Source organism: Kogia breviceps, chromosome X, assembly GCF_026419965.1.
Source record: "Kogia breviceps isolate mKogBre1 chromosome X, mKogBre1 haplotype 1, whole genome shotgun sequence".
NCBI lineage: Eukaryota > Metazoa > Chordata > Mammalia > Artiodactyla > Physeteridae > Kogia > Kogia breviceps.
Window position 1 is genome coordinate 14,881,973 of NC_081330.1, and position 21,338 is coordinate 14,903,310.

General features: G+C 41.3%; 1 protein-coding gene across 5 annotated transcripts in view; it reads right to left on the bottom strand.

Moving 5' to 3' along the window:
- Positions 1 to 21,338, bottom strand: part of SLC9A6 (solute carrier family 9 member A6) — a 66,855-nt gene that overhangs the window by 10,147 nt on the left and 35,370 nt on the right. For all 5 annotated transcript variants that reach the window (XM_067023778.1, XM_067023776.1, XM_067023775.1 and 2 more), the window contains 7 exons: positions 19,457 to 19,562; positions 19,072 to 19,160; positions 16,588 to 16,701; positions 10,905 to 11,016; positions 9,832 to 9,985; positions 4,087 to 4,117; positions 1,728 to 1,807 (listed from right to left, as the gene is read on the bottom strand). In XM_067023778.1, the coding sequence (XP_066879879.1) occupies positions 1,728 to 1,807; positions 4,087 to 4,117; positions 9,832 to 9,985; positions 10,905 to 11,016; positions 16,588 to 16,701; positions 19,072 to 19,160; positions 19,457 to 19,562 (686 nt within the window). The remainder of the gene's footprint in view (positions 1 to 1,727; positions 1,808 to 4,086; positions 4,118 to 9,831; positions 9,986 to 10,904; positions 11,017 to 16,587; positions 16,702 to 19,071; positions 19,161 to 19,456; positions 19,563 to 21,338) is intronic.

Consider the following 21,338-nt stretch of genomic DNA (forward strand, 5'->3'; position numbering starts at 1 on the left):
AAACGTTTAGCTTTATTTATAATCGTCAAAAGCAGGAAACAACCTAAATGTTTATCAACAATAGTTTCTGAGATATCCTTGACCAAAAAAAAAGAAAAGAAAACCCCCAAAACCAAAACCCTGTAGTATATTCATACTATTTATGGAACACTACACAGCAATGATAAAGAATGAATTACCGGTACAGGCAACAATATAGATAAGTTACACAATGTTGACTGAAAGAAGTAAAACATAAAGTAATACATAGTATATAATTCCATTTATATGAAGATCAAAAATAGGTAAAACTGGGCTACCCTGGTGGCACAGTGGTTGAGAGTCCGCCTGCCGATGCAGGGGACACGGGTTCGTGCCCCGGTCCGGGAAGATCCCACAGGCCGCAGAGCGGCTGGGCCCGTGAGCCACGGCCGCTGAGTCTGCGCTCCGCAATGGGAGAGGCCACAACAGTGAGAGGCCCACGTACCACACACACAAAAAAAGGTAAAACTAATCCATGTTGCAAGAAATCAGAACAGTGGCTGCCCTTTTGGCTGGGATAGGGTAGGCCTTCAGGGAAGGCATTACTGACTGCAGGGAACACAGGGAGCCTTCTGGGGTGCTTGAAATGTTCTACATATCTTTACATGGGTGCCAGGCACACAGGTGTATACATAAGTCAAAATTCATTAAGCCGTACCCTTAAGATTTGTATACATTACTGTATTTGAGTTATATCTCAATTATAACAAATGAACAAACTGACTGCACAAAGGAACTGAAATCTAGAATGATGAATGATTAATTCTACTAGGGCACTAGGTATTAAAATTACCGAGTCTTAGTCTAGTAGTACTGAGTCAAACAATTCTTGGTGGTCACTTCTATAAGAATATAAAAAAATATTATTCTATTCTTTCTCTACATTAGGATCATTTAATTATTTTGTATATTATGCAGAAAATATACAAAACATTTATGAAGGAAAAAGTAAACAATTTTTGTTAAATCAGAGGGATGAAAAACTCCCAAGAGATATGGGAGTGCCTTATACCCAAAATGCTGATAATGGAGCCAAAAGTAATGACATAATCATTAAACAATTTTAAGGAGCCAGGATCTCTCTCCCTCTAATAGGAGTCTTAATACCATAGATAAGTGAGCATTCACGTTTCCATATATTAATTTTGAGTCCTCGCAAAAAGTGAATGTAAAAATCTAGCAGAATATAGTAAATAGTAGCTTCTAATGATAATTGTCAAGCGCATTTTTCTTAAACATAGAAGGTTTTGATCAGAAAGTCAAAAGCAAGGGAAAAGCATTTTACATGGTTGTCCCAAATTTGCTTCAATGGAACATAAACCAGGTTTTGATTCCCTTACTGATAAGTCTCAGTCAGAAAGAACTACATGGTCCCTTTTTCTAGTTCAACTTTCAAATAAGAAATTAATTTTAATAAATAGTGAGTGATAAAATGGTTTTTTAAAGGCATGATTTAAGCAGGTTATTATATATAACCCAACCCAAAGTATAGCTATGAAGAAGACTGTTACGATAGGACAAGAAAGAAATCTGGTAAACAATGAAGCACTGGCATTCTGAATGGAGAGGAGAATCTCCCAGTCTGTGGAAAGGTCAGAGAAAAAAAGACATTGCTGACTACTGTGGTACCTAGCATCACTGAATTTCTCATTAAACTCTAGTTGTCCATGTCCATACTATCATTTTTTTTTCTCAGTTAAGGATACTTATGATCAAAGTTATACCATATCCGGAAAAGCCAGGCACTCTCTGCTTTGGTAGTTCTTCTTTCACTTTCAGGAATACCCTGCAAACAGATAATAAATCAATATATACACAAAGATAAAAACACATTTATTTAAGAGTCATTCCTTTGTAGAATCAGGAACATAGCCTACCACATACGAGATACTCACCATAACATGAGAAATTTAATAGCTTGTACACTGCGGCTTGGAAATAAAAAATTGAAGTGTTTTTCTAAACACTTCTATTACTCAGGCTGCTTACTGATTTATGAGTCTACTGGCATTTAAAAAAATCAGTGTGGGATAATCCACCCCCTAAATCTGAAAAGCTTACACGCACGTGAACTGCACCTTAAGTAGAAAACATCCCATCAACATCCCGATCTTTGGGAGTTGTCATGGGTCCAAGTTAACTGGCACTTTCAAAGTTGCTACTCTGTTCTTAGAACACTAGGCAAAATGTAAGTAAGTAGGGAAATTCCACGTAAAGCCTGACTGGGTAGGAGGGAAAAGTAACACAGCAAGCAGGCCTCTTCAAAAACAGCTCCCCCAAAACATAAACTGGGTCCTTATGAGTAATATGATACGGTCGGTCAGCAGTGACGCTGTTAGGCCACCTGGTTCGTCTTGGCTCTGACATGAACTACTTGGGCAACTAACTCCCTTTCCCTCTCTCCAGTGGAGTTTTTTCATGTATCCAACGTTACTCGAAGGCTCTTTCCAGCATGAATGTTCTACGTTTCCGGGATTTTTGAAGACTACGGAGTTTAGATTCTGGGTTTTGGTTCCTGTTCTTCCTGATCTTCGAAATAAATGAATCTTCCTCTCAACATGTATCAAAACATAGACAATATAAAAATGTTTGAGAACACTGTATGGGCTTACAAGAGCAGAGAATCACCCATATTTCCTTTCACATCAGGAGGCATTGGATTGTATGTCTCCGCTTTTTGAAGAGTGACGAATCTGTAAATCTCACACGATCCCCTCACCACATGAGCACCTGTACACCCAGCTCCCACATGCTCCGTAGTTACTAGAATCTTCCTTTGGGCTCCCCAGTGGACACTCGAAATGCTGAGTAAACAATATACTGAGCCAAGGCATCCATACGGTTTTGAGGGCAAGGTAAAAATGGTATTTTTTTCCTGGATGTCACAGCTGCTACTCACCTACCTGGCTCTCTCCCTGTCACTCCATTTCCACATGTCCTGTGTGGCGACAGAGGGGACATAGCAGGTGGAGACTTACGCAGATGGCGACCAAGCATTTGTCCGGGGACCTGTTTGGTAACTCTTCTCATTTGGCCGTGGGGGTGGAGGCACTGGGGAGCTATCAGCCCTTGGAAAGCACCCCAGCAGCTCGCCATCATGGGAATTTATCCAGCCTTGCTGAACAAATAGTTCAAGCCCATGAAATTATACTTGAAGGTTCTGACCACAAAAGGGGCGAGTACTTACTACGTCACGTACACACTCAGCACTCAATAGCTAGCAAAATTAGCATTCAGGAAATGAATCTGATAAAAAAATTTTTTTTAACTACACTCTGAAGACAAATAAACCAGGGCTTGTTTCAGACAAGAAAAAGAACTGTGTTTTTAAAGAGATGCTTTCCATCTTCAAAAACCTCATTTCCGTGATCCCCCATCTCATGTCTAGGGCAGAGGCACATAGTCAGTGGTGCTCAGAAAAAGCATTAACAAGGGGCGGGAAAATACCAGAAAAGGGTGGTCAGTCTAGGGAAGGCACTGAGTCACACTGCACTCAGTCTACCAGGTTCAGGTTCAGAGGAACAACTGAGAAAGTGACACAGGGAAGTAAGCAAGGAAACATGGGCAAGGCTGCGGCACGGGGTAAGAGAGCACATTCTCCCGAACAGGCCGGGAAGACTGGCTGATGAGTCCAGCACTTCTGGGCGGTTCTCAAGGGCAGCTGCTGGTCCTCCAATTTGAAAGTTACACAGGAAGAGCAGCTGGAGTGGGGCTTACATCAGAGACAAGCCTTCATGCGCAAACCAAAGTGGAAAAAGGCTCCTCGTGCCAGAGGCAGTCACTTGAAAACCCAGGAGCACTTAAGGGACTGCTCTCGTCTGTGGCCAAAGCCCAGGTTGGCCCAAAGATAGGAGAGCTGTCACCCTTGATAACCACACGCTGCCTAAACTTCAGTTTTGTCTCTATCGAGCAGTGAGAAAAGCCAGGAATGATGTCAGTTAAAAGCTGATGCAAATAGGCCAGGATCTAAATAATAGTGACATGAAGTCTACAGTAGATTTGTTTTCTTTCCAAGCGACTGCACATTTGACAGAAACGCCAGAGACAACACAAATGCATATTTACCAAATGTTCTTGGTCTGAATCAACACCAACCCTAAAGGAGAAACACAAAAGGGAAATGAGATCTTGAAGTCAAAAGAAAAATTGTCTATTCACATATGGGCACTGTCAGGCAACTACTTTTCTCAACGCAGAAGCTATGGAATGGTTAATATTTTCGTGCGTCTCGATGGCTGGTGATGTAGACTTTTGGCTCCCACCACTCTCCTTAGCAGCAGCTTGGACCCTAAGGCAAGCAGGGTCTGCTAATATTCTCTTCCTGCAATCCAAACCCACTTACCAGTTTCAGAAAAAGAACTTTTTCTTCTCTAAGTCCACTATAGGCAGGAGTCAGGGAAAGCAGCATTGCCCCAGTGGTTGAATAAGAACTACAAGGTAGTTCCAAAAACAAGGCTGGCCCAATGGAGTTCCAGGAGGAGCTGCATGTTTTGGGACCTCTCGGCTCTCACGGCAACATCCTCTTATGATGACTGCAGAGAGGGTCCAATTACAGGGGTTTTCCCATAGACTAATGGATAGACATTAGCCTTGGTTCTTCAGAATTCTTTTTTATCTGCTTTCCGTATCCCAGGGAAGAGCTTCATTATGAAGAAGCTCTCTTTGACTCCTCTACCCCCTCAGCACGAGCACTCACCAACCCCGCTCACTCTTCCTCTAAACTGTTTCTCAGGTCTTCTCTCCTTTCCAATTGCTCAAGCTCGGGCCTCATTCTGACTCGTGGGGTCTGGAGCAACTGGCTGTAAGGTTGCCCAGCTGCCAGGCTCTCCCCTAGAGTTAGCCGTCTAAAGCAGAGAACTAACTCACCGGCTTGTTCCCTGGACAAAAGACTCTGAGAGTAGCTTGCAACCCAGAGGGTCAAGTCTAAAGTCCTTTGTGTGGCATACAAGACTCTACAAACTAGCCTCCCCCGCCACTCCAGCCTAGCTTTCCCCTCATCCTCGCCCACATACCCGCTGTTAGCCAGACCCGACTGCTCCTCTCCCCAGATCCTGTCCTCTCCTGAGCCTCCACGCCTCCGCTCACTGTGTTCCCTCTATCGGAGATGTACTGCCCCTTATTTTTTTTTCTCCTCCTTTTTCAAGTTCCAAAGGAACCATTCTATGGCCCCTTCAGGTGGGATCATTTTTCCTCTGTGCTTTTACAGCACTTTCTAGATTCCTTTATTATACTACTTAGCACAGTATAGTTATTTACCTGTCAGTCTCCCCCAAAAGACTGTGAGCTCCTTGAGGGTAAAGGCCATGTCCCAATTCATCTCCATATCCCCAGAGTCTAGCACAGTACCTGACACACAATAGGTGCTCAAGTGTTTATCGATTAAGGTCACTACTACAGACAACACAGAAAAAATAGCAGTGTGAGAAGCTGTAGCAGGAGCAGCCCAGTAACACCGAAGTGGGGAGAATGATGCACGACCTTATCTGGAAGGCAAGTGAATCAGGGCCAAAGACGAAAACAGATGGCCACGACTAGATTCAGAATTCAAAGAAATGCTCATTTCTTCCTTGTTAAGATGGCCAGAAGCTGTTTAATATCTTCTCAGCCAGATTAAACTCTAATCACATTTGTGTATCTCAAGTGACATCTAGTGGTCTTGAAGACAGCATATTTGTGTTTTTTTGTTTTCTTTTTAAAATAAATTTTATTTATTTATTTTCTGGCTGCGTTGGGTCTTTGTTGGTGTGTGCAGGCTTTCTCTAGTTGGGGTGAGCAGGGGCTACTCAGTTGCGGTGCGCGGACTTCTCATTGCGGTGGCTTCTCTTGCTGTGGAGCATGGGCTCTAGGCACGTAGGCTTCAGTATCTGTGGCACGTGGGCTCAGTAGTTGTGGCTTGCAGGCTCTAGAGCTCAGGCTCAGCAGTTGTGGCGCACGGGCTTAGTTGCTCCGCGGCATGTGGTACCTTCCCAGGCCAGGGCTCGAACCTGTGTCCCCTGCACTGGCAGGCAGATTCTTAACCACTGCGCCACCAGGAAAGCCCCCTGAAGACAGCACATTTGTAATTCTCAGATGGAACAGTACTGGAGGCCAAGTCAGGGTAATAAACATTTCTCAGAGCAGTTATTATCTGCCAGGCACTGTGCTAAGCACAGGGCATAGACATGAATTAGACACGGCCCTGTCCTCAAGGAGCTCACAGACTGCTGCGGGAGACAGACACAACTAGAGCGTAATCCCTAAGGGCTTTGCAATCCAGGAGAGCTGGGTTCCAATCTGACCTCATCTCCTTTCTAGCTGTTTGAACTCCGTCAAGTTATGCAGCCCTATGAACCGCAGTTCGATCACCTGGAAAATGGGGATGACAGACCCCACACAGAGTCGCTGCAAGGATTAAACAAGAAAATGTGTCTAAAGATTTTAAAAGTGTCCCATACATCACTAACATTCTCTAAATGGTAGCTCTTATAACAATATCACTATTACAAGGCTGACTGAAACAAGTGCTGTAACAGAGGTACCCCATGTTAAGCAGACGGAAGAGTGGTGCTGATAGAAAAGAAGAGGGCAAAAGGAGGGGGCGTTTGAGCTGTGTCACCTCCTGGGAGTGAAAGAGAATTCCAGGCAGAGGCAACAGTGTGCGCAAAGGTTTGGAGATGGAGAAATGCAAAGTATGTGTGGTAAATGACAAGGAGCCAAAGGTGACTGTCAGACTATGCGAAAGGACCTACGAAGCCACTTGCAGTGAGTGGCTCTCACTCACTGAGGAGCCGTTGTCCACGCAACAGGACAGATCATGTCATTTTCTTGCTTTCAAATCCTACAAGATTGCCAATTTGGATTTTAAAATCCAAACTCCTTACCGTGTCCTACAAGACCCGATAGCAGGGGTCCACAAACTACAGCCCACAGGCCAATTCAGTGCACCTCCCGCTTTTGTGAATAAAGTCTTGTGGGAACACAGCCACGGCAACTGATTCACATATTGTCTATGGGACTTTCACGCTGGAGTTGAGTAGCTGAGACAGAGACCATACAGCCTTCAAATCCCAAAATATTACTCTCTGGCCCTTTACAGGACACGTTTGCCAACCCCTGCCCCTAAAGGATCTTGCCCACCTTGTTTCCTACCTACCCTTCAGTCACTGTAGTCCAGCTAGGTGGGCTTTGTTTCTTTTCATTCAATAGGCTACATGTGTGCCTACCTCAGGGCCTTTGCACATGCTCTCCCTGCTGCCTGGACTGCTCTTCCTCCTGCTCACCATTTAACTGGCATCATCTTGTCATTCAGGTAGACTGAGCTCAAATCTAACCTCAGAGAGACCTTTCTTGATCTCCACCTATAAAATACATCTATCCCCAGATACTATCATAGTACCTTGTTTGCCATCATAGCATTTAACATCATCTAAAATTGTCATCTTCATTTATTTACTTGCTAGCTTACTATCTGTCTTCTTCCACCACAGTATAGACTTTATGAGACCAGGGACCTTTTCTATCTTATTACTATCACTGCACCTCTCCAGACCAGGGTCTCTTAACCTTCACATTACCAACATCTTGGCCCAGATCATTCTTTGTTGTGAGGGCTGCTCTGGGCACTGGAGGATGTTCAGCAGCATCCTTGGCCTCCCCTCTTAGATTGTGACAATCAAAAATGTCTCCAGGCACTGCCAAATGTCCCTGGCAGGGGGGATCACGCCCAGTTGAGAACCACTAAATTAGAGCACCATGGCACATAGTTGGTTCTCAATCAGTATTTATCGAATGAATGAATAAAATGCTTTACAGACATTAGCTCACTGAATCCTTACAACAATCCTGGGAGGGAGGTTCTGTTACACACGTCACAAACAGGAACCTGAGGCTTAGAAAGGTTAAAGAACTTGCTCAAGATCACAGAATTACTAAACGAAGGGGCAAGAACTCAAAGTCAAGTCTGATCCTGCCTGAATCTTAAACCTGGAGGACTTTTCAGTATCCTCACAGTTGTACTAGACAAATTTGGGGGGAGGTAAGAAAAACTTAAATTCCGGTTTCTGTTTGAAAAGAGGCCAACCCCCCCCCCCCCAACAACAACAACAGTAACAAGAGTTAACCTAAGACTGTAAGGTAATGGATACAACTGAATGCCAAACTATGCTACAGAACAGGCAAGATGGAGCCAAAAAGCTTGCAAAGCTGGTGAGGTAGATTCGACTTTATGTGAATAGGTAGGTTTTTGTGGTGTTTTTTTGGGGGGGCAGGTAAGCGTGGGTATTTGGTTTGGTTTATGTGGAAGGCAGTTAGGGAAGAGAACTGATTCTACTTAAACACTGAGACTCCACTTAAGACTGTTATTTTTCCTAAATTATCTTACATTTAATTTTGTTGTTATTAGTAGAATAAGGAAGAGTCTTCATTTACAAGCTCTCGAGGAAAAAAAGGAGTTTAATCCTTCGAAAATGGACCACCCTCATTTCTTGATGCAGCATTCTAGGAGAAATTAAGTGAGACTGGAGGCTCCTCTGTCCACCATTTAATGATATGTATGACCTTGAATAACTCAGAAACTTTCTAAGCCTCTATTTCCTCACTTGTAAATGGAGTGATTGTCATTAGATAAATACATAAAATGTACCTAGCACAATGCCTAGCACATAGGAGGCGCTCAACAAATGCCAGGTCCTCCCTGAAGTAATAATCAGGGTTACAAGAACATTATTTTGGTGTATTTTCAATTACCTACAATAACAGCACAGGAATTGTAAGAAAGGGATTTGAACAGTAAGGGAGGGGTGAGAAAGGCAGTAACAACATTCAAAGTCTGATTGAGCACCGGTTGCTATTTAGAGTGTTAAGAGAAAGGCATAATAGAATGAAAAAAATGGAGAACAGATTCTATAAGATGTGAAATACTGTTTTCTCTAATGAACCTTACACATGCTGGAAGCTCAGTAGCTCTTAAGGTCTATGAAGTTACAGCCAAACACAGAAGTAAAATCTACAACGGCTTTAGCAACATACACTGCTATACCCATGGAAACAAAGGCAGAACTCTTGAGATACAAGGGAGTTTTCCAATTGAATCCATTAACTAGTGTGCATTCAAGACTAAGACGTCACAACCTTGGCCTTGGACTGTCAGGTCAGAAACCATGCCGATCATGAAGATGAGAAAGAATGACAATATGCAGTTGTGATTGGGACTGGGATAAACCAGACTGCCTCATATGCTGCAAATATAAGAAGATTTTTGATCCGGTCTGGTAATACGGATCATAAACCTTAAATAGAGGCATATCCCTTGACCAAGCAATTCCACTTTTTAGGAATGCATCCTAAGGAAATAGATAAGTGCACAATGGTGTATGCATTTACAAACGTTCACGCTCAGTAAGAGCAAAATCCTCAACTGTTAGCCATAACAGCAAAATCCTAGAAACAATACAAAAGTCCAATGGTAGGGATTTGGTTAATAAATTATAATATATGCAGCCTCTAAAATAATATTTACTAACATAAATGTCTATGCTATATTACATTTAAAAATCAGTTTACAAGAGTACCTGAAGTGTTGCCCCTTTTTGTTAACAAAATACGTAAAGCACAGCAAGAGGTCTGGCAAGACATCCCTCAACAGTGTTAACAACAGTTTTTTATTCTTCTTTTGCATATTTTCCATTTTTTTTCTGTACTACATGTTATATACTTTTGAAAAGGAAGAAATGAAATATTAGGGGCCTGTCAAAGCTCAACATTGTCTCATGATTAAAAGAAAACAACTCATATTATATTTTAATATTAAAATGAGGGCCCCTTAGTACTTACCTTATATGCAAGCATGACAGCATGGCAGTGGTACCACCACCAAACACCCACACAGTGAAAAACACAATCAGAAGTGTGGTGCTGAACATCATTTGGCGGGCATAAGTGGCAGTATCTCGAATGGCCAAGGCAAATGCCATCGCGCCACGAAGGCCTACAAGGGAACAGAAGAGGGACAACGTGAGCTTCATAAATGCAGAGAAATAGGGCACGTTCTGAGACCTTAGATGAGCACGAACAAATACGTAATATATTTTAACATACAAAAGTATATACAAATACAAAAAGAATTAGTAGATGATATAGGCATCGATCGTTTTACAATTTTTTGAAATCTGTTTTAAAATTTACTTACACTGAAGTTCACTCTTTTGGGTGTATAGCTCCACGAATTTTGACAAATGTATAGAGGTGTGTGACCACTACTACACGTGAGACACAGAGTGGTTTCATCACCCCTCTCCCAAATTCGTTTGTGCTACCCTCTTTTTAGTCTCACCTCTAGTCACCCTACCAAACCCTAGCAAAACCAGTGATCTGCTCTGCATCGCTGGGCTTTTGTCTTTTTGAGAATGTCATGTAAATGGAACATACGGTATGTAACCATTTGAGCCTGGCTTCCTTCACTCGGCATAATGCCTCTGACGTCCATGCATGTTGCTGTATCACTAGCTCGTTCTTTTTAGTGCTGAGGAGCATTCCATGGCATGGATGTACCACAGTTTGCTTATTCCCTCACTCACTGGAAGACAGACAGTTGGGCTGTTTCCAGGTTTTGGCAATTACAAATTGCCACAAACATTCACATACAGGTTTTTGTCTGAAAATGCGTCATCTTTACCTCCTCCACTACACGTGACATCGTTCCGAACTGGGAATTTGGAACCAGAACATGAAAAAATCCCCATAGAAGGGAATGGCACACTTTTAAAAAGAATTCTCTACTGGAGGTTGCAACTTTAGTATTTAAGGGAGTCTCACGTTACCAGCATATCACTTCCGTCTAAAATCAAGCTGGTGTACGCACTGTGAGTTGTCTCTTGGACTAAGCAAGAGAGGGAATTATAACTTACCAGCAAACATCATCATGTGTTGAAAATTTGATCCAATCTTACTTCTTCTACCCAAATTAAGTAAGAGGGACAAGGGATAAATATTGGCAGCTCTTCCCAAGAAAATAGCAATCTAAAATTATTAATAGGTTAAGGATAATTCTTTTTTATTATTAACATTCTTTACACTATACCTTCAAGATGGTGAAACACTATCTTAGGGAGCTCAGTTTCTAACACACAGTCTTTATTTTTTTAATTAAAATTTTTTTTTAACATCTTTACAGGAGTATAATTGCTTTACACTGGTGTGTTAGTTTCTGCTGTATAACAAAGTGAATCAGCTATACATATACGTATATCCCTATATCCCCTCCCTCTTGCGTCTCCCTCCCTCCCACCCCCCCATCCCACCCCCTAGGTGGTCACAAAGCACGGAGCTTTTATCCCCCGTGCTATGCGGCTGCTTCCCACTAGCTATCTGTTTTACATTTGGTCGTGTATACATGTCCATGCCACCCTCTCACTTCGTCCCAGCTTACCCTGTAACAGTCTTTAGGTTCCACTGTCTGACGCAGCACCGTCCGATGGAACTTTCTGCCAAGACAGTGCTATATCTGCACTGTCCAACATGGTGAGTGCCTGAAGTGTGGCTAGTGTGACTGAAATTTTCATTTAATTTCATTTTAATTAACTTAAATTTAAATAATTAAATGTGGTTAGTTGTTACCAAATTGGACAGTGCAGGTCTAAGATATAGGACATTCATTAGATGAATAGGAACATGTTTAAAAACAGAGCTTCTTTGGCATAACCTTAAGATTACTAATATAACAGGCTAGTTCATCTTAACTGACAATGTTGGTAGGGGGAAGAGTAATACTGGCTAAACTTGCCCTTGCTTCCTCAGAACAAAGGGCAGCTCAAACACCTCATACCACTGAAATTCCTACTAACCTTGATGTACTCCTCTGAGTTTACACTTTCACCCTCCTTCAAAGGGAAGGCTTAATTGGAATTAAGAATGGTTTTAACTAGAAACCAATTTTAGTGTCTTTTTCTCCAGTTTGTTCTCTATAGAGACTCTTGCTTTAAAATACAATTTTGGTTTCAGGGGTTACAATACAGTCTCCACCTCATTTTCTGAAAGGAATATAAAGGAAAATCTAAGATTAAAAACAAAAGAAGGTGGGAAAAAAAGAAGCTGGGGGAAAACAGTGCTGACCTAAGTAACTTTGGAAATGGGTGGAGTTTGTAGGACTAAAGGCAAAAGAACTGCACATAAGCATTACATGCTCATTGATAAAGTTGCTTCCCATGGGAGCACTGGGTAACAATCCTGATATTACTATGCATGCTGGAATGGAACAGTTAAGTAATGGATGGTAGAAGGTGGGAGCCAGGTTCCCCACTATTGGAATGGGGATTCACAGATCAGCAGGAGAGGAGGCTAGAATGACCCATATGGTAACGGATTAGAGTTGGAGACACTGGTATCTGGCTTAATAGAAATACAGATGGCTACCTATATAAATATTTATAGATACACATATATTCAGGAGCTAATATATACATATATATTCCTCCTCTGTCAGCTGGAAGGGCTTAGAAGCCAGGACACCCAGTAGCACTGAGCATACCTAGAGCCCAGATCTTGATTTCTAATACCATTCCCCAATAAAAGGAACCAGGGCTCCTTGGAGAAATGGCTGATTCTAGGGCTGGGGCAGAAAATATATAAGATGAGCCTGAAGAACCTTACAGTTCCAGAAAGTGAGGAAGCACTCACAAAAATTTAAACAAAAACAAAAACAAAACAAAACAAAACAAAAAAACACAAGGGACACAGGAGCCCACTGAAACAGCTTCTAGTGGTCAAAGCTGGAACAGGTCAAGCAACACAATTTTTAAAGAAGTACTGTATTATAACCTGAAGTATAAAATAAATATCAATGAGTTCATACTGATATAAATAAGTGATAGCTTAAAACAATAAATGGGGGAGAATAGAAAAATCTCCTGTGGAAAGAATTTCAAATAATTTTCTAGATACTCTGTCTTCGAGGCAGTGGAACTGAACTCCCCAGTCCCTAAGTGTGGCTCCCTGTAGTGACTCCCTTCTAAGCAGTACAACATAGAAAGGGGGGAAATTGAGGAACCTTACAATGGAGCAACCTGACAAACACTATCTAGGCCAAGTGATTAAGACCCAACACAGCCAAAAATTAAAAAACAAACAAACAAACAAAAAGTAGTGAGGCATAAACTTGGGGGTTTTCCGGGCACATTCCAAGCTAACTTACAACCTAGGAACACGACTTCCAGGAAGGCTCTGCTGCCCTAGTAACCAGACTTGGGAATGGAGAAACGCTGCAGCCTTTTGGCCGTTTCCCGCAACAGCAGCTTTAAACACAGTGCTAATGGTCACTTAATATTCACAATAATTGTAGACCCATAAATGACACCTGCCCTCAAAAAAAATTGCGGGGTCGAAAATCAACCAAAAATTTCCAAAGAAGGCAACCTTTCAAGAAGACAATTTCAAAAGGCATATTTTACTCACATTTTTTCTTTTTTTTTTTTTTTAACAATAAAGGGCATGGAAAATGCTCAATATCATGAATTAAGAAAGACATGCAAATGCAACATTATTAACATGCTGATAAGTATGTGCCCTTGCCATGATGTGATGAGAATGGCACTTTACTTCTGTGGTCTTCCTCCCAAAGAATGCACAAGTCCGCTCTAAACACGGGAAAAACATCAGGCAAATTCCAGTCGTGGGACATCCTGCAAAACACCTGAACAGTACCCCCTCAAAATTGTCAAAGGTCATCAAAAACAAGGACTGTCTGAGAAACTGTCACAGTCAACTGGAACCTCCAGAGGCATGATGACCCGACAAAATGTGACAGCCTGGATGGGACTTTGGATGAGAACAAGGACATCAGGGAAAACTCTGGGGATCTGAATAAAGTATGAACTTCAGTTAATAATAATGTATCAATATTGGTTTATTAATTGTGACAAGCATGCCATGCTAATGTAAGATGTTAACAATAGGGGAAACTAGGTGTGGGGTATATGAGAACTTTCTGTATTCACAACTTTTCTGTAAATCTAAAACTAGTTTAGAATCCAAAGGTTATTAAAAGTAGTGATTCCTTGAAAAAAAAAAACAAGAGACAAGAAAATAAAACAGTAACAACAAAACATGTGGGCCAATGTGGCAGTGACCACTAGTTATATCCCCAATATCTATTTTTTCTTCCCTCAATAGTAGTAGATACTCCTCCCTGTCACCTCCAATTTTCATCTGAGTATACAGACACCCAGCCTCCTCTGCTGGGAGGTGTAGCCCATGGGTGTTAGGTGGAAGTGATGTGTGCATAATCTGGTGGGGGTGAGCCACCTGGGACCCTAAGAACAAAGGCAACTCCCTAAGGATTCTCGTAAGGCTGTTTGGGTCCCTGCTGACCTTGTGGAGCAGAGCTTGCCACATCAGTCCAGACTTTCCCATGAGAAAGAAACACACTTCTATCCTCTTTGAATGAACCTTGGTTAACTTGGGTCATTGCCACGTGAAACCGAACCTATATCCTAACAAACATAGCCAGCAAGAGAACAACTCTCTCCTGGTAAGAGTCAATTTCCATGGTAGGATTCTGTATTGAGGAACTTCAATTCCTAACAGACTCAGAAACCTACAGAGAATATTTAGCCTTGTTTCTGGATAAGTATACTGGATCAAGCCACTTGACTGCTCAAAAAATTTCTCATAGACTAGCAGGATATGAAGTTACTGATCTCATGGGAGTCTTCCAGCTAAGGTTCTTCTCTTATGAATAAGGCTTTATCTTTTTTTGCCTGAAGTTAATTCTCAGAAGACTAAGACTGCAGAATGGCATTTCAGTAATACTTCACTTTCTAACACAGATCCTACTTAGAGCTTTAATTAAAGAAATACTTCTGCCAATCTCTTTTGGCAGAATCTTCATTCTGAGGTGGTTTTTTTAGAACAGTACTTCTTTTGAAAATCACTAATTCAAACATCCCTCTCTCTGACCACAATGTTTCATGTTCATCTATCCCGGATAATTCTTCCATCTCACTGGGACCTCCAGTCCAAAGATCCTGCTACTTTTCCATCAGTCAGTCCTCTCCCTTCTTCATTTCCTTTTTTAGTCACATCTTAATAAAACTCATTCCAATACCCTGCATTCACTTACCCCTCTGTTTTCATCGCACCGACTTGACAAAACTCCAAACTCAGACGGACTCAGCTATCTATTTTCTCCATGCTTACAGCTAAATTCTCCTGGACAAAGTCATATAATGGGGCAGATTGATTCTACTGTTAATACTTATTCCTCAAACTCAAATGGGTCCCTAACACTGCTCAGCGATTCTACTGCATGCCTTTGGTCAACTCACTTTCCCACTCTTGCAACCACTATTTCCAAACCTTCTCCTCAAAACTCCTATCACTTATGGGAGCCAGCCTCCTAGAGGGTTCCCTAGTATTCACACCCTTGTGTAGCCGTCGCTAACACTGTACCAGGGTTTGTCTGTGTGACCAATAGAAAATGGCAGAAGGGGTGATGGTACATCACCTCCAAGATTAGGTCATAAAAGGCACTTTGGCCTCCATCTTGGTGCTCTCTGGTCTCACCCCCTCTTGGGAAAGCTATGTTGTGCACTGCCCCATGGAGAGGTCCATGCGGAGAAGAACTGAAGCCTCCAGCTAACAGCCGTGTCATTGAGGTTGGGGTGGCTCCTCCATCCCCATTCAAGTCTCGAGAGAGTGAAGCCCCAGCCCAGAGCATGACTACAACCTCAGGAGGGTTGTGAGCAGCCAGTGAGGCTGCTCCTGGATTCCTGACTCTCAGAAACCATGTGAAATAATATGTTTGTTGTTTTAGGCTGCTAAATTTTAGGGTAATTTGTTATATAATAGATAACTGATAGGCCACCTGCTCCTATCTCACTTTCAGCAGATGATCTCACCTCCTACTTTACAGATAAAAATAGAAGTCATCAGACAGGAACGCCATCTTGCAAATGTACCCTCATCTCTACATACCCTACCCTTTCCTGGAACAATGGCGGAGCTGTGCCCCCTTCCACTGAAGGCCCATCCCTCCCCACATGCTTTGGATTCCATCTCCTCCTGCCTTCTCATGAGGCTGGCACTATTGATTGTTGTCTTTCATGTAATCAGCTTATCCTTTTTAGCTGCGCTTTAAAAACGAGAGAGAGAGAGAGAGAGAGAGAGAGAGAGAGAGAGAGAGAGAGAGAGAGAGAGAGATGGGGGAAGGGAGGGAGGGAAGGAGGGAGGGAGGAGTGAGCCTCCTTCCATCTTTCATCATCTTTCAACTACTGCCCTGTGGCACAGACTGCAAACTGCTCCCCACCATCCAATCCCTCTTTCTTCCCTTCAGTAATAGAGGACAAACAGTTTTATCTTTTGGGGTTGGCAGAATGGCAGGAGACTTTTTTTCTCTCATTTCAATCTGTTAGTATTATTTGTGCGATAAACAAAAATGGAAATAGAATAGATAAAAAAGTTGAAATCCTTATTTGCTTTATTCAGAGGAAAATTTTATATATTTAAGTGTATTCTTATCAATCACCCCTCCAGAAAACCCATGCAAATCTCAATTTAAAAAGAAGTTTCCAAAATGGAACACATAATAAAGGATACAAATGCTCCTACCACAAATGTTGGGTTAAAGACATGATTCTGGAATGTGAACAGTGTCAGTCCCATGTAGGAGAAGATGAAATTCTCTGCCAAGAAATTGAGAAGCTCAAACAACTGAAACGAAATTTTAAAAGGTTAGTCCAGTAAATAAAGTTACATAATTTGAAAACATGAGTATTACTAAGATATTGAAACAGATACTTCAAATATGTAACGTTCATATATATCCCCCAAAACTCATGATTCAGAGGGGAGCAAATGTAGAGATGACATTTTTCTGGTCCCGCAGAAAAAGCCAGAAATGTTACCCCTTCACTTCCCCAATCAGCTTCCCTTCTTCAATCCCCATATTCAGTCATTCTTATCCTCATCCTGCAAACCCTGCCAATTTTTCTTTTGCAATGTTCTTTGCTGTCCCTGCCACTGCCTTAGTCTAACTTTCATCACTTCCCACCCATAATGCTGTGAAAGGGCCCTAACTGGTAACCCTGCAATCCCTAAAAATATGGCAGTTCCAAGACACGTCCCTCTTTACGGGCTGTAAGATCCAGTTCAAATCCTTTTATCCTGGCATAGAATGTTTCATGACGACTCTCACAACACCACCTTGCCATGCGATTTCACTTTTTACATGGGTCTCAGCCCTCACTGAGGGAGTAAGCACTTACACATTATAGTGTGGTGCTCTGTACCCTCCCCTGCTGCCTGCCCACCTCCACCTGTTCACATCACTATGATGAAAAGGCCACAACTAGAAGCATGAAAATTACGAAAGAAGAAATCTCATTGGTAAAGGCAAATATACAATAAAGGTAATAAATCAACCATATATAAAGCTAGTAGGAAGGTTAAAAGACAAAAGTAGTAAAATAATCTATATCTGCGATAAGTAGTGAAGGGATACACAAAAGAAAAGGATGTAAAATATGATGTCAAAAATAGTAAACGTCAGGCTTCCCTGTTGGTGCAGTGGTTGAGAGTCTGCCTGCCGATGCAAGGGACACGGACGGGTTCGTGCCCCGGTCCGGGAAGATCCCACGTGCCGCGGAGCGGCTGGGCCCGTGAGCCATGGCCGCTGAGCCTGCGCGTCCGGAGCCTGTGCTCCGCAACGGGAGAGGCCACAACAATGAGACGACCGCGTACCGCAAAAAAAAAAAAAAAAAAAAAAAGTAAACGTGGTGGGGGTAAAATGCATTTGAACTTAAAAGCTCAGCAAATATATGCACCCCACTGTTCACTGCAGCATTATGTACGATAGCCAAGATACAGAAGCAACCTAACTGCCTATCAACAGATGAATGGATAAAGAAGATGTGGTATGTGTGTGTGTGTGTGTGTGTGTGTATATGTGTGTGTGTGTGTGTGTGTGTACCCAATGGAATGTCACTCAACCATGAAAAGGATGAATTCTTCCCATTTGCAATGACACAGATGGACCTAGAGGGTATTATACTAAGTATAATAAGTCAGAGAAAGACAAATACTATATGATTTCACTTACATGTGGAATCTAAAAACCAAAAAAAAAAAGAAATATAACAAAACAGAAAAAGAGTTACAGATACAAACAGGTGGTGGCCAGAGGAGATGGGGGTGGGGGAAGGAAAGAAATAGGTGATGGAGATTAAGAGGTACAAATTTCAAGTTGCAAAATAAATGAGTCACGGGGATGAAATGTACAGTGTGGGGAATACAGTCAATAACTATGTAATATCTTTGTACAGTAACAGATGGTAATTAGACTTATGGTGATCATTTTGAAATGTATAGAAAAACCAAATTGCTATGTTGTATAACAGGAACTAACATAGTGTTGTAGGTCAATTATACTTCAAAACAAACAAACTCATAGAAAAGTAATCAGATTTGTGGTTACCAAAGGCAAGTTGTGGGGAGAGGGGGAATTGGATGAAGGTGGTCAAAAGGTACAAGCTTTCAGTTATAAGATAAATAAGTACTAGGGATGTAATGTACAACATGATAAATAGAATCAACACTGCTGTATGTTATATATGAAAATTGTTAAGACAGTAAATCCTAAGAGTTCTCATCACAAGAAAAAATGTTTTTCTATTTCTTTAATTTTGTATCTATATGAGATGATGTGGTCATCATTTCATGATGTATGGAAGTCAAATCCTTATGCTGCACACCTTAAACGTAGACAGTGCTGTATGCCAATTATATCTCAATTAAACTGGAAGGATAAAAAGCCATTAGGCAAGGGAAACAAGGAAAGGAAGCTAACTGACTGACCACTGGAGCCACAATAATAACAGCCCCTGGCTATTCTGCTGACCTATCTATACCCTAAAAGCTGTCACCCTTCAATCTGACAATCCCATCTATCTCTGGAGTCAACAGAAGAGGAGTTGAAATGAACAGGCATCACTCTGAACAGAACAGATTATTTTTCAGTAAAGAAAAAATATGTTTTCCTGCAAGGAGGAAAAGTTTATTCACAAACTATAAAGTTTCTCTTACCTGTTTAGTTCTATGCTGAGACTCCGTGGACAAATTATTGTATGTATAATGGGCCTGTGTGATGCCACAAAACAACACTGCAACCACACCTATAAATACAACAAGTTCCAAGTTCACATAAAAGGAGAGTTCCCAACTTTTATACGGAGGCTCTTATTTTATAGAAGTAAATTAGATGCTTAGTGTTAAAATTTTCAGTTGTGACTTACTTTGTTGAGAGGAACTGCTTCCACTGAAAATCTTTTACATTCTAAAGTGACAGCATAAGTCCCAACCCTAACAAGTGTGTTCAAACACTAGAGGAGTTGGTCCACACACAGAAAAAAAGTCACTGGCTAAGTCCCTCCTTGTAAGGGTTTACAATTAAAAGGAAAAAGTAACCTACCTGTGAAACCCCATGCTTCAGCCAAGAGGAAGGTACTCCAGGACATCAAGAAGAACAGGCCTGTCTCCAACAACTGGAACTCTCGTAATTTGGTGAACTTTGTCACGTAAGACTGTCAAGGTTGATAACAAGATCTCATAATACAGAAGTGTGACTAGAAAAAATAGTAGTCGAAGCAAGGCAAGCATAAAAGCAAAAGAAGGGTTCTCCAGTCTCTTAACACAAAAGTCACAGAATAAGGAGGTACCAAAGCAAAGAAACTCTGAATACAAGCATTGTACTAAGGAGTCAGCAGCCTTCCCTTCCATGAGAAAGTCCTACAGCTTAGTCCATCCAATTGTTTTACGGGTATCACATGCCTTGCTAGAAACCACACAGTAAAGAATAGACTTGACAGTAAAGGACAGGAGTGACAGATCAGATACGCAACATGCCAACTCTATTAATTTTTGACCCAAAGCAAGACAGCTTCCATAATGATAGCAATTTACATCTATTAAAAATGTCATTTCCACGAGATTTCATGTTTATTTAATCCTCTAACACCTCTGTGATGTGGAGTATTCCATGATGAAGAAACTGAGGCACGTCCCTCACTCATACTAGTCTAACAAGTATATGTTACTTGCCAGTGGAAGGGCCCGTGTTAAGCCGTGGCGAATCTCAGGCTGGAGTCTACATTCACTTCAACAAGTGTGTACTACAACACAAAGATTAAGTTCCTCAAGGAACTTATGCTAGGGAAGAAATCCTGGTCCTTCTTCAGAACTCTTTTCACTGTCCTTTTATGCCTCAGTTCGTCTGTAAAAAGCCCGAAGACAAGTTTCTTCCACCACAAAGCTGGAGTATAGAAAATGAATATATTCTCAGAAAAAGTACTTGTTTTATATGAAAGTACCTTAGAAGTTTTAGAGCTGGAAGCTCTTTAGAGATCAAGCCCCACTCATCTTCCCTGCTGTCCCAGCCCTCTACCTTCCTACACTGAGGTCCCATGAGGTGAAGTGTCAATGCTTCTATATCAGAAGCTCCAAAAGGCAGAGGCCACGTCTGTCTTGTTCATCTTTGATACACAGGGCACAGCATGTGGCATGTAGCAGGCAATCAAGAATTGTTTTTGAAGAATGAAACACTGATATAAAAAGGAAAACTGAAATTCCAGAATTTTAGGGATATTTGCACTTAAAGAATCCAATAAGAGAAAATTTAGATCCATTTATTAAACTATCATTTTCTATTATATTTTAACTTATGAAAGTAAAACTACAATGAGTAAGAAAAAAAGAGGGTTTTTTCGGAATGAATACAAGAATGACTTGCTCAATGTTTCGAACAGCAAATTAGTGGCAGTGCATAGGACTCAAGAGCAGAAGGTTAAAATCGGTGACAGCTGAGATGAACTCCCAGCTATCCTAACCTGGGAACCTTATTTTGTTCAACTGGCATCGAGGTCATACATTCCTATTTGTCCTATTAAACGAAGAGCAAAAGACTGCCAGGATGAACAGTCGTACAGAACAAGCAGAGGCTCTTTGGAATACATCTACGTTTTTATCAATTTAGTGTAGAACCTTAAAGTTCACCCCCATATAAAGCAGAAACTAACACACCATTGTAAAGCAATTATACTCCAATAAAGATGATAATAAATAAATAAATAAATAAATAAAGTGGATAGATCTTAAAAGAAAAAAGTTCACCCCCACAGGGTCACTGTGTCCAATTAGAATTCTGTAGTGAGTGTTTGAGGGCATGAAGTCCTACACAAAACAATGAAATTCTTTTATTTATTTATTGGTAAAGATGATTGCCTAATGTTTTCAAACCAAGTACTTGTTTATAAGGTTCATAATTATAACACGATGTCAATTATGGAACTAGTGGA